The 12540-nt window shown below is 54.7% G+C and overlaps 1 protein-coding gene across 3 annotated transcripts in view; it reads right to left on the bottom strand.

The window, feature by feature from the left end:
- PDE2A (phosphodiesterase 2A) overlaps positions 1–12540 on the bottom strand; it is a 68775-nt gene that overhangs the window by 9248 nt on the left and 46987 nt on the right. For all 3 annotated transcript variants that reach the window (XM_049890088.1, XM_049890089.1, XM_049890090.1), the window contains 11 exons: positions 6995–7054; positions 6409–6562; positions 5975–6027; positions 5696–5770; positions 5525–5566; positions 4635–4703; positions 4229–4359; positions 1351–1462; positions 814–853; positions 606–669; positions 128–200 (listed from right to left, as the gene is read on the bottom strand). In XM_049890088.1, coding sequence (XP_049746045.1) covers positions 128–200; positions 606–669; positions 814–853; positions 1351–1462; positions 4229–4359; positions 4635–4703; positions 5525–5566; positions 5696–5770; positions 5975–6027; positions 6409–6562; positions 6995–7054 — 873 coding nt within the window. The remainder of the gene's footprint in view (positions 1–127; positions 201–605; positions 670–813; positions 854–1350; positions 1463–4228; positions 4360–4634; positions 4704–5524; positions 5567–5695; positions 5771–5974; positions 6028–6408; positions 6563–6994; positions 7055–12540) is intronic.

Here is a 12540-nt window from a genome sequence, read left to right as displayed (position 1 = left end):
AGCGAGGAAGAAGTTAGGGGCCCGGCGACAGGGCCATCAAACGTCGAGTCTGCTCCCCAGCGGCCCCTGCGGACTTCCTGTCCTCAGGACCATGGCCACACACTCCCTCCGCGAGGCCCCGCCTCACCTCATCATCCACCACGCCCCCGTCGAACACCTTGGCCACCAACTCGTTCTGATCCAGCAGGAACACGGAGCAGCTGTGGGGAGGGGAGGTTGTCCACAGGCCCCGGACATCCTTCCCACCCCTCCACTTTTCAGTGACTTGATTTCTGAGGCCTGGGAGGAGTGCTCCGTGGTGACAGACTCTCCTTAGGGCTGGCTGACTCCATTCAAATCAGTCGCCCATTCAAATGATTTTTTATTTTTTGAAAGCCTGCTATGTGCTGGGCAGCGTGTTAGAAGATGTGGACACCACGGCAAGCAAAGCCAGCCCCACCCCTGCTGTCATCGTTGCCTTCACTCCAATGAGGGAGATTGGCATGACAGAAAGGACCACACAAAAGGTGATGAGTTCCATAAGGAGGGAGTGGGAGGAGGGACAGCTGGTGAGGACAGAGGCCCAGGAGCCTCCCTCTCGCCATCCCCTGGGTAGATTCACTCACATCTCCGCATTGCTGAGGTTTCTGGCCTCGGTGATGATCTCCTGGAGCAGGACAGAGACGTCATCTGGGGGAGTGGGCAGTGCAGGGGTAATGGTGAGACCAGGCTGGCTGGAGTACCCAGGACAAGCCCTCCCACTTCTCTCCTACCCAGAACGCCAGCCCCCACTCCCACCCCACAGCCAGGCATAGAGAAAGACAGTGCACTCACCCAGGTGAGTGAAGAGGTTCTTTGCCACTTGGAGAAGAGCCTGGAATGGAGATAATGGAGATGATGGGGGTTCAGGTTACAGATGTCTCCCTGTTCAGCCCCCTACTTCCAAGAGCCCCAGGGTCTCCTCATTTCTCCCCTAAAAGTACCAGGATAGGCTGGAAACTGGCAGTGTCTACTTATATCATTTGACGACTGAGTGAAGGAATAGGAAGAATAGCCCCAAGGAAGGCGGGTAGGAATCTCCTGAGCCTCTCAGATGTGCATTCACTTTGGGCTCTCGCCACCCAGATGCTGCTGTAGTACCCATATCTGACAGTAGAGGGCAGTCATATACAGTGCCTGCCGCCAGTGCAGCTGGTCCGGAGGAACCAGTGACCTCTCTGTAAGAAGAGGCCCCACGTCACTAGGTGAGCTCCTTGTGTAGGGCAGGGCTGCAGTCTGTTCCAAAAGACATGGACTTTTCCCTTGTGGATGACTCTCAGGCTGAGAGCTGGGCGAGTTACCCCTCAGAGAGGCACAAAGTGGGCCACTCACCTGGCACTCACACTTGAGTTTCTGCTCCTTCTGGAAGGCCAAGGTGCTGGTGAGCACGGTGCTTGTGTAGTGGAAACAGTGCTGTATCACGTGCTCATCCTGTTCTGTGAACCTGGGGAAGGCAGGGGGTACAGGGGTCACAGAAGAGGAAGGGGTCTTCTCTCCCCATTTCTCCTTACTCCCATTCCTCCAGGAAGCCACTTGGAAATTCCACTAATATAACCCTCTCTACTGGGGCTGCTCCATGCACTAATGGCTTGGGCTGGCTTCCCCTCTCAAACCCTGGGCTTTCTGAGGAGTCTTCTTCCCCCTCAGACCCAAATGTGTTTTCCTCCTCAGACTATTGCTTCTTGAAGCCAGAGCCGTGTCTCCCGCCTGACTTGGGATTCACTGAGATCAAGGCTGGGTCTCTTCTCTCAGACTTGAGACTGGCCCAGGCTAGAGCTGGGAGGGGCCCCTTCAGCCTTGGGGATGGGCAGTGGCACTGCCCAAGTGTGAGGGCTTGGCCTTGCTTAGTCCAGCTCCTGTCACTGCCTCACTTTCTCTGGACATTGCTGGCCCAGATTTGGTGCCTCCACAAATCCTAAGGTGGTGGTAAGGAGGGCAGGGCCCACACCACTCACAGAGCTTGCTTTTGCCTGACAAGATCAGACCCAAATCCTGATGATGTCGTTCAGTCCTGCCACCAATTGACTGGATGGGCGAGGTTGCGTGGGACCTGGACTTGGGATGTGGGTAGGTCTCTGTAGTTGGTGGTCATGGGGACCTGGGGAAATCTGCCTCAGTCATCTTGGCCCCAAGAGTTCCCTGCCTTGGTCCCCTTTACATTCTTTGCTGGCCTCAGTGTACCTTACTGCCAGGATATCCTCCACTCATGCATGCTGCCCAGTGATTCAGGTCTAGATCCCAACCCTCAACATGCTGTGCCTGTTTGCCCACCTTCCTAACCATGGCATTCAAGGCCCCTCAGTCTGGTCCCACCGACCTGTCTCCCTCATCTATGGGTATCTCTTAGCTTCTGCCACACTAAGATCTTCATCATTCTGAGAAAACCTCTGGCTCATTCACACCTTCATGCTTTTTCCACACTGTTCACTCTGTCTAGAACACCCTTCCCAGCCTCCTCCCTCTATGCCCTGAAAATAAACATCAGGTCTTGAAGGGAGGGGCCCTGGTTATATCACCCATGCTCAGTGGAGAGCCTGGCACAGGGGAGATGTTTGGGAGGTGTTTGCTGAATGCCTTACCTGTACCCCACTCTGTCCCCTGGTGGGCCCTGGCCTTGCCACAAGCCTCATCCCCCTCCCAGCTGAAGGGATTCTGGAATCCCTGTTATCTGACAACTTAGCCAGGTCCCAGGAAGCTTCTCTGCTTTCACTGCTCCCCACGCTGGTTCATTCAATCATTCAACACTCACTCCCAGAAATGTGTGAGACTCAGAGATGGCAGCCACCCTGCCCTGGGCCTTGGACTGTCGTGACAGCCCCATCTTGTTTCCATTCTGATACCAACTATCTTCCAGGTCTGGGGCCATCCCAGAATCCAGGCCCACAGTCAGTAGCCAGAGGTCACAGCCCCTGCTGGACCTCCGCTCACCCTGCAATCCCATCCCCAAAGGCCTTGCCGTGGCCTTCTGGCTGGCAAAGGACCGAACATAGGTTTGTTGAATGCCACACATGCTTCCACCCCCAAGATGCCTGCCAGTCCCAAATCTCACAGATCCCGCACCCTGCCTGCCTTAGCTGGCTCTGCCCACACCTACCTTGTCCCCACATTTTCATTTCCCAGTCCCACCCAACTGCTTCCTGAGTGCCACACGGCCAGCTCCTGCTGCTCAGATCTATAACTCCCAGGTCTCCGCCCTACCCCTGCACATCCCATTCCTGCACTTCTGACACCTCTCTAATCCCAACCTGGAGCCGTTCATCCCTCATCTTGCAGGAACTCAGGGCCTGCTTGCTTGCCCTCAGGGGCAGCTTCCTCCATCTTGTCAGCATCTCTCTGCATCCTATACTCAGGACTCCATGCCTCTCCTACTCGTATGACACAACACAAACTGCTAGACTAAGTATGCTGGCCATGAGGCACTCACGTCCTGAGCCTACACCCAAGACAGACAAGGCTAATGATCACAAGACTGTTTCTCGCTGAACTAAGACTCATTCTCGACACAATGATTCAGGCAGCTACCACCAATTAATGAGTTGGTGTAGAACATGAAATCGATTTATGACACCACTTCCAGACCCCAAGTCTGACCTCATTTCTTAAAATATGCCTCCTGACTGAGCCTCCCGGTCTTACCTGGACACTGCACCCTGTGTGATTCTTAGACCAGCCAGTAGCTCTAAAGACCCCCAGTTTATCCCAGCCCCAGCTACCTCCTCTAGCCATTGTCCACAGTGTTGATGATGCTGTGTGGGAGAGTTTTTTCATCTCAGAGCTCAACCACCCTTCCATCAGGCAGTTCCCAGAAGTAATGGCAAAATGAGATGGCAGGTTGGGGAAGGCCAGTGCCCTAACAGAGGGTAATCCAAACTTCAGGAAGTGGAGAAAGAGAAGAGGAGCTGGCTTGGGCCTCAACATGACTTTTAACAAGCCAAAGTGGGTGATGGAGAGTTAAAGTTAACGATCACCTGTGTTTCAGCCAGCAGTGGCTACAAGGGCTACCCATAAACCCACAGTCTCTTGCACTGAAAAACTGTTCAGCCCTCACTGTTCTCCCTGCGGCTTCCTCCTCCTTGTGCTCCATGATGCCCCCTGCTACCTCACTGGGATAGTACCCCCGGTTAGCATCCTTCTCACATCATTACCCTAACACAGCCTGTCCCAGCCTCTCAGCTTCATGTCCCCATGCACATTGCCCACCCAGACTCACAAGTCTCCTCCAAGCTTGTTGAAGGCGCAGGCCAAGGCCACCACCTGGTCAGTGGCCCGGCTGATGACAGGGACACAGAGCATGGCCTGCAGCCCACAGCCCAGCACGTTTTGCAGCTGTTGCACATCCTCCTGCAGAGAGGAGGCAAAAGGGAGTCAAGTCAGGAAAGAGAAGGAGGGAGGGAGTATGCTTCCCCCCTCCATCCCTCCACCACCTTCTGCAACAGGCAGTTCGGAGGGAAGGAATCATGCAGGGATGGAAGCGCTATGACATACTACCCTCATGCCATAGCACTTCCATCCCTGGGGTCTTGTCTCATTCCTAGGCTGCCCTACCCCAGAGATCCTGCTCTGGGGGTTGGGCAGTGGACTGTCCCCTTCCCTGGTTAGGTTAGGCTGTGGCTTACAGAGGTGAGGTCCTTCAGCTGGATGGACTTCTTGTCTTCCACCACCTGGCCCAGGCGACCCATTGTCAGCTGGGAAATGGGGAGAGGCTGAGTCAGAGTGCACAGCAGAGATCTCAGCCTTCTCCCCCCAGTCTGGAAGCTTCAACACTCACTTCAGTCAGGCCCAATGGCAGATGGGGTTAACTTTATGATTTAAAAAGAGGAAGGGAGAGTCTGCCCTTGATCAGTATCCCCCATAGAGGATTCTGGGGTCTTCCCTAAGCAGGACAAGCAGACTCCAAGGATTCCCACTGATCTCAACAGATTCTAAGAGATCCAGATCCAGAAATATTCCATCAGAAGTTAACTGGTCCCACGTAAGCGCAACTGGTCTGTAGATCATAAGAGATTTCTCCTAGTGGATTCCAGTGTGTCTCCAGATAGTGAGAGGTTATGATTTCTTGTAACATTTATAAGCTGATTCCAAAATCCAGAAAATCCTATCAGATTTCAAGAGAGTCTATGCCAGCCCCTCCAGGCAGATCCCATGAGTGTCTGTTGTTAGCTGCGGTGGAGTTCTCCCTGACCCACAGCAAGCCCATGCACAACAGGATTGGACCGCTCTGATCCCATACAGTTTTCATTGCTGGTTTTTTGGAAGTAGATTGCCAAGCCTTTCTTCCTAGTCTGTCTTAGTCTGGAAGCCCCCCTTAAACCCGTTCAGCATCCTAGCAACACACAAGCCTCCACTGACAGATGGGTGGTAGCTACACTTGAGGTGCCATTGGCTGGAATGGAACTGGGTCTCCCGCATGGACGTTGAGAATTGTCACTGAACCACCACTGCCCGCTCCATGAGTGCCTGCCCCTGCAGGCCCCAGAGCCTCAGGGGGATGGGACACCCGACTCACTGGAAAGCTGATCTCTTCCTCCAGCACTTTTTCTCCAATGACCTGAGGAGCGGAGGGGCGGAGGTCAGGGGTCCAGTTAAAGGAAGGGCAGACAGGATTTCGCCCTAGGAGATACTCGTCCCTCGTCCCGCCCCACCCCCACACCCGCCCCCCGCGGACCTGGGCCCTCACCTTGCAGGAAAGCTGAAGGTTGTCCTCGGACACCAGCAGGAGGCAGCACCGGGATGCCCCGGTCTCCTGCTGCAGCTGAGAGGGAGGAACAGAGCGAGGGGCTGACCACGGATCTAGAGCCACACCCATTCCCCCACCTTCTACCCTCCTGAGCCTCTGCAGGCAGGTGGAAGACAGGGAACAGGTGGGGCTTGGGGACGTGGGAACCTTAACTGAAATGGATTGCTCCTTGGAGGGAGACAGGGTGGGGAGGTGGGCGGGAAGGGCTCAGGAACTCACGTATTGGAGAACTTTCAGCTGCAGGGAAGAGGCATCCAGGTCGTAGAGCTCCCCTGCAAGGGCCGGGCGCCGATCAAAAAGACAGCCCGCGTTGCCTCCCTGGCCTAGTCCCTCAGGTTCTCCCCAGTCCACAGACCCTCCCAAGGCCCTGCACCCCTGCCTCGGGTCAGTCCACAGACCTCCCTTCCAATTTATTCCCCTGCCCTGCCCGCGGGAGTGCCCCACCTCTCAGGCCCATCCCATCCTGCCCCTCAACACAGTCCGTCAGGGGCCAGTCGGGCTCTAAACGGCCCCTTACCAGCAGCCCTCTCACCTGGGCCCCACCCCACCTGTCAGACCCAGTCCCTCCAACCCCTCCCACATCCATAGGCCCCCCCACCCCCTCCAGGTTCCATTGCCTCACCCTTAGGACTCCGCCCCGCACCAGCCCTCACCGCACAGCTGCAGAATCTTGCGGTCCTGGTCCGTGTACGCAACTCCGCCCTTCTGGTCCCTAGTCGCCCCCTCCGGGGAATTCTGGACCGCGCCGGGGCTCTCAGTGGGCCCACGCTGCTGCAGGGCCTGCACTCTCCGCAGGGCCACCAGGGTCTAGGGCGGGCCGAGCAGTCAGCGAGCCAGTCATCCCACCCTCCCCGCGCTCCTCGCCTCGAGACTTGCCTTTCCTTCTGCCTAGGGTGCGCACCGCACCACCTCGCCCCAACCCAAACAACTCTTCCCTCAGGGCTCTGCTCCTCCAACCTCCTTCCTCAACATTGCTGATGTAGATAATCTTACGTACACCTTCCTTTAATATTTACAAGATGTTTGATCACCTTATCTCACCACGACCCTAGGGAGGGCAGTGTTATCATTATTCTCATTTTCAAATGAGACTCAAAGAGGTTAAATGACTTGCTCAAGGTAACCCAGGTCTGTCCAGCTCCCTGGTCACATCTTTCCACCAGCCCTGATGAAGAAGGTCTGCAGCAGCACCCCTCCCCCCGCCCCCCCACATCCTGCCCTGTCTCCATCCCCACTCACATGCTTCTCCACGGCCTGCAGGCTCCACTCCTCACTGTCACTTAGCTGGCCACAGTGCACCTGGAGAGACGGGGGAGGGGAACCAGCCGTGACCTCCTCCAGCCTCCTGCTTCTGCCAAAGTGGCCTCCCCATGCCCAGCATACAACTGTCCTCACCAGCACATACACACTCCAGCCTGTGAACCTCAAGCATAGGCCCACCTTCTGACCAAGGAGAGAGCTCCAGGGAAATCCCCTCCTCCAGGAAGCCTCCTAGAGCTGATCCAAAAAAGTGAAGTTTCTCCTCCCATTTCTGCCTTTTCAGTTGTTGTCCACCAACAGCACAAGCCACCAAGGGGTACAGCCAGGTTTTCAGCAGGTGTGTGCATGTGGGGAGGGGGAGATGACCTTAGATCCCTCTCTCTGTTCCCCAGCCCATGCAGCCCTTCAGAGCCTGACTATGGAATCAGTGACATTGGTCTCAGCCTCTCAGATCCATCCTTTCTGAGGTAGGGTTTGAGCAGCCCCTGAGTCTGGAGTAAGTAAAGAGGTCCAACATTTATGATGCATCTGCTATACCTAAGACGGAGGGGATGAATGAATGAATGGAGTCATGAAGTGCTTTGCCTTACATGTTATTCTCACCACACCTGAGGAAGCATCCACCTTGCAGATGAACCAAGGCCCAGAAAGGGTAAGTGACTTGTCCAAGGGCACACAGCAAAAAGTGGCAGACTTGGGACAGCACTACCCACTCCTTCCCCATCTCTACTCACACCTTCCCCTCTCCAGATCCACTCTCACCACCATTCCATCATCCTTATCTCTCTCCAAGTTCCCTGTACCAGTCACCAGGGGTCCCCTCAGGCCATCTTTCATACTCTGTGAAGTCCCTTCCTCCACCTCTGCTTGGGAGCTTGGTGTGGAAAATTAGACAGAGGGAGGAGTAGCAATCTGGGGGCCCACTGCAGGGCCTGCCAGGAAGGCTCCCCCACCTGTGTCAGCAGCTTCCAGCGCCTACTCAGAGCTGCTCACCTCCTGTGGGGGGCTCCCCACAGTGCCTGTGCTGGGCCCCTCCCTCAAGCCTCCCTTCCCACTCAGCAGCCCCTGCTCGCCTCTGCTCTGGGTCCCCTGCCAGGAGCAGATGGAGAGGAGGAGACCAGCAGGTTCTTGGGAAGCTCATGGTCTAGCTGGGGCAGGATGGTGGGGTGGCGGGGGAGGCACGATGAGGGAAGGGTATGTGAAGCCTCATATCTTAGGAGGAAGGAGAAGGCAGACCGACTGGGTGGGACCCTAAAGACTGTGGAGCCCAGATGTGAGGGCATCTGGGAGGCTTCCTGAACCTGAACTAGACACTGAAGCCTGGGGAGGATAGGTAGAGTTTGAAGAGGGAGGCTCCGCAGGCAGGAAGATGTCCTGGGTAGTAGGTGGAGTAGGGGGTAGATGAGGACTCAGGCAAAGGTGAGGTCCATGATCCCACAGAAGGAAGGGCCTTGAGTGCCAAGCTGAAAAATTGGACTTTAGACTGATGGTACTGAGCAGCCATGGCAGATTTTAGCATCTAAGGGCCATGTCTATAGGCTGTAGAATACATTGAAGGGGCAAGACTAGAGGCAAGTAGACCTGGAGGAGGCCTGGGCCACCAAGATGGTGTTGTGAAAGTTAAGCTCTGGATGAAGCTCTGTCTATGGTTTCCACAGGACGAGGAGTGGAATGGAATAGGTGAGAGGCATGGTTCATTTGCATACAGTTTGCATAAGCTTGTTGACATTTTACTCTTAGATCTTTTTTGTTCCTTCCACCTGGACCCATCTCTCAGGAAAAGGGAAGACCAGGTCCTCCTAGGGCTGTGGGTCAACCAGATCCTGGCCTGCCAAAACAGCCTGGTTCCAGGTACAGAGGACAGAGACTGAAGGAGAGACTCAGAAGGGCAAGGGAAAGAAAGGAATCATGGAGTCCTCCTGCACCCCACTGGGCCTCCTCCACCCCAAGCACACATTCCTGGGCTGCCTCGGCCCACTAGCAGTCATCATGTGCACAAACACACATACACACTCCCATGGAGACCTTCAGGTCCATCCACACACATACATTCACTCACTCTCCCAAGGAGATATTCAGACACACACACACACACACTCAGGTTCTCTCTCTCTCTCACAAACACACACACACACAATCTCGTGGAGACACTGAGGTGCATACTCACACACACACACACAAATGCACACACACAGAGCACAGTCACAAAGACCTCACAGTGTCTATATCCACCCACGCCTGCACATCCATACCCATACTTGAGTTAATATACCCAAGAGCCATGCACATACTTGCCCCCCATAAACACACTCAATCATCCCAACACACATACAGATTTTTGCTCACCAATAGGAACACATGTTTGCTAATTGGAGGTGGGGGTGTCCAGGGCCCAGTGGGAGCACTCCACAGTGGGTGCTGGGGCCGCAAAGGGGACTGAAAACCCAGCACAGCCTCCACCCCTCCCCACCAAGTTTTGTTGACATGGCTAATTGCATCAAGGCCTGTTCCCATGTAAGGAGCCGGTGTGACTGGTGCAGCTGGGGGGGAAGAGTGGGCACAAATCAGGCATCAAATACCAGAGACCAAGGGCTGCTTCCTTCTCAAAGGGATTTATTATCCCAGAATTGAAGAAAAGAGCAAGAGAGTCCACACAAAGCATCTACAATCAAGGCTCCTTGAGCTGTGAGCTGCAGAGACCCAAAGCTGAGCCGCAAAGCTCTGCACCTGGCCAGTATAGTTAGTCCGCAGACAGCCTTCCTCTGACCGTATCTCAGTCAGGCCCTATTATTCCTTGCAGGGTTCCCTGGTTACCACTTGCTAGCATTTGCCATACTTTGCAATTCTATCTTTATTTTTGTGCACTTCCCCTCCATCCCAACGGACTGGATGATCTATGAAAGCAGGAGGTTTCCTGGTCTATCTTAGCCATTGCTGTGTTCCCACCTAGCACGCAGTGCCCGGCACGTAGTGAGCACTCAAGAAATGCTTCTTCAGTTGCTGGGTGGATGGGTGGATGGTTGAGTGAACTGATGTATACCAAGAGCAGAGGCTCCGTGAAGGGTATGGGGCTTGTTGAGAAGGGAGCTGGCAACTTGGACCTCCCAAAAGATCTGCCCTGTGGCACCCCCTCTACCCTCTGCACTGTCTGCCCTCAGGATCCAGTAGCAGCTGGAGGGCCTGGGACTGCTTGTGCTGCCTCTGGGAAGATGTAAGATCCTGTGGCCAAAGAGTGCTGGGGGTAGGGCAGCAGGACAGGACCTGGTAGATGTGTATGCACTGGGAGGTGGGCTAGGGTGGAGGGGTGGGGAGTAGAGGGCTCCAGGGGAAGTGCTTGTCTACATGAGTGGGAAGGTGCAGGCATGGAGGAGAGGCAGAGCTGTGAATAACAACAAACACCTTTCAAGAGCTCTCAACTTCCCAGGGTATTCTAGGGGATGTGGGCAGGGTTGTCGGCAATTTCTCTGGACAGCCAAAGGCCCAGAGAGCATGTTCCTCAATAGTATGTACCCCATACTTCTACTTAACCCTGATCACACTTTTCTTCCCACCTGCCTTTGCTCATGCTGTTCCCTTTGTCTGGAATACCCTTTCCCTTCTCTGCCTGTTGACCTCCTACCCATGCCCCCAAAATCCAAAACCAAACCCATTGCTATTGGGTGAATTCCAACTCACAGTGATGCTATAGAGCAGAGTAGAAGTGCCCATAGGTTTTCCAAGGAGCAGCTGGTGGATTCAAACTACCAACCGTTTGGTTTACAGTCAAACACTTAACCACTGCTCTTAACCAGGGCTCCCCATGCCCTAAAGCCCCAGTCAAATGCCACCTCCACTGTGACGCCTTCTCTGCTCTACCACCAGAGCACCAGGTGGCAGCATTTATTTGGCCTGTGGAGGCCTGAGGGCATCCCTGCCTTCCCCAGACAGAAAGCCCCTAGAAGGCAGAGGTGGGTCTGACTCCTTTCTCTGCCCCAGCACCCAGCCTGGGGGGTGACCCAGAGCAGCATTCTACAAAGGTAGGTTGACTGTAACACACATACTGGCTTTTCTTCCCCTAGGAGAAAGCTGAAGCCTGGACTCCGGCTTCAACCAAGGTGTGCAGCAGCCATGGCAGCCATGCCCCTGCCCATATAGTGACCAACCTTCCAAATGGCTTCCCCTTGCAGGAGCTGCTTCCCTTTGGCTCAAGGCCTCATGGTCTCAATATATGGAACCTGGCACCCCCAGCTCTGGCACAGATTAGGATCAAAGGAGGGAGGAAGCACCTCCATGAGAACTCTGCCAACAGCAGATCCGTTGAGGGAACAGAAGCTGGGGGTGGTGGGGAGCAGCTTGTGGGAAAAGCCAGGAAGGGACCACAGCACCCTCACTCAGGCAGATGGGGAGGAGGAGACCAATCCTACTACCCCAGCCCTCCCCTCCTTCCTCTCCCTTGCAGCTGCCTCCAACTCCCCCCTGCCCCCAACCACTTCCCCACCAGCAGCTCAGGAAAGGTCAAACGCCTTGGAAACCTTTAGTTCTGTTTTAATGAGCCCAGGAAGAGTCCCCTGGGTGCACCAAGGCCGGCTCATTTATCTGTCCGTGCCCAAAGCCTGTCCCTTATTGGAATGGCAGTCACCTCAGTGGAAGCAGGCCCCCAATTATGGCGATTTGGGGGCAGTAACCCTTCCGTTCCCAGGACAGGACAAGGATTTTGAGCCGGAAACCCTGGTGGCGTAGTGGTTAAGTGCTACAGCTGTTAACCAAAAGGTCGGCAGTTTGAATCTGCCAGGCGCTCCTTGGAAACTCTACGGGGCAGTTCTACTCTGTCCTATAGGTCGCTATGAGTCGGAATCGACTCGATGGCAGTGGGTTTGGTTTGGGTACTCCCATACTGGAAACCTTGGTGGCGTAGTGGTTAAGAGCTATGGCTGCTAACCAAAAGGTTGGCAGCTCAAATCCAGCAGGCATTCCTTGGAAACTCTATGGGGGCAATTCTACTCTGTCCTATAGGAATCGACTCAACGGCAACAGGTTTGGTTTTTGGTTTTTGGTTACCCCATACTGGAGGCAGGAGACCTGGGTTTAATTCTCAGCCAACACACTTCGTGTACAGCCAGCACTTTCGGTCAGTGGGGAATCATGCGTTGCTATGATGCTGAGCAGATTTCAGCAGGGCTTCCAGACTAAGATGAACTAGGAAGAAATGCCTGGAAATACACTTCTGAAAATCAGCCAGTGAAAACCCTGTGGATCACGGGGTAGCACAGGAGTGAACAGCATTTCTTTCTGTGGTGCTTGGGGTCAGCATGAGTCAGGAGCAGAATCCACAGCAGCTAACAAAATCTCCATACTGGAGGGGAGCCTGGAAGACTGGCAGAACCCCGCACTCTCACAAGGCACCGTCAATACCAGCCCTGTGCCAAAAACCAAACCTTTTACTGTCGAGTCGATCCTGACTGCCCCACGGGGTTTCCAAGGAGCACCTGGTGGATTTGAACTGCCAACCTTCTGGTTAGCAGCTGTAGCTCTTAACTACTACGCCA

This window comes from Elephas maximus, chromosome 7, assembly GCF_024166365.1.
Source record: "Elephas maximus indicus isolate mEleMax1 chromosome 7, mEleMax1 primary haplotype, whole genome shotgun sequence".
NCBI classification, from domain to species: Eukaryota; Metazoa; Chordata; class Mammalia; order Proboscidea; family Elephantidae; genus Elephas; species Elephas maximus.
This window is presented reverse-complemented; position numbering and strand designations above follow the sequence as displayed.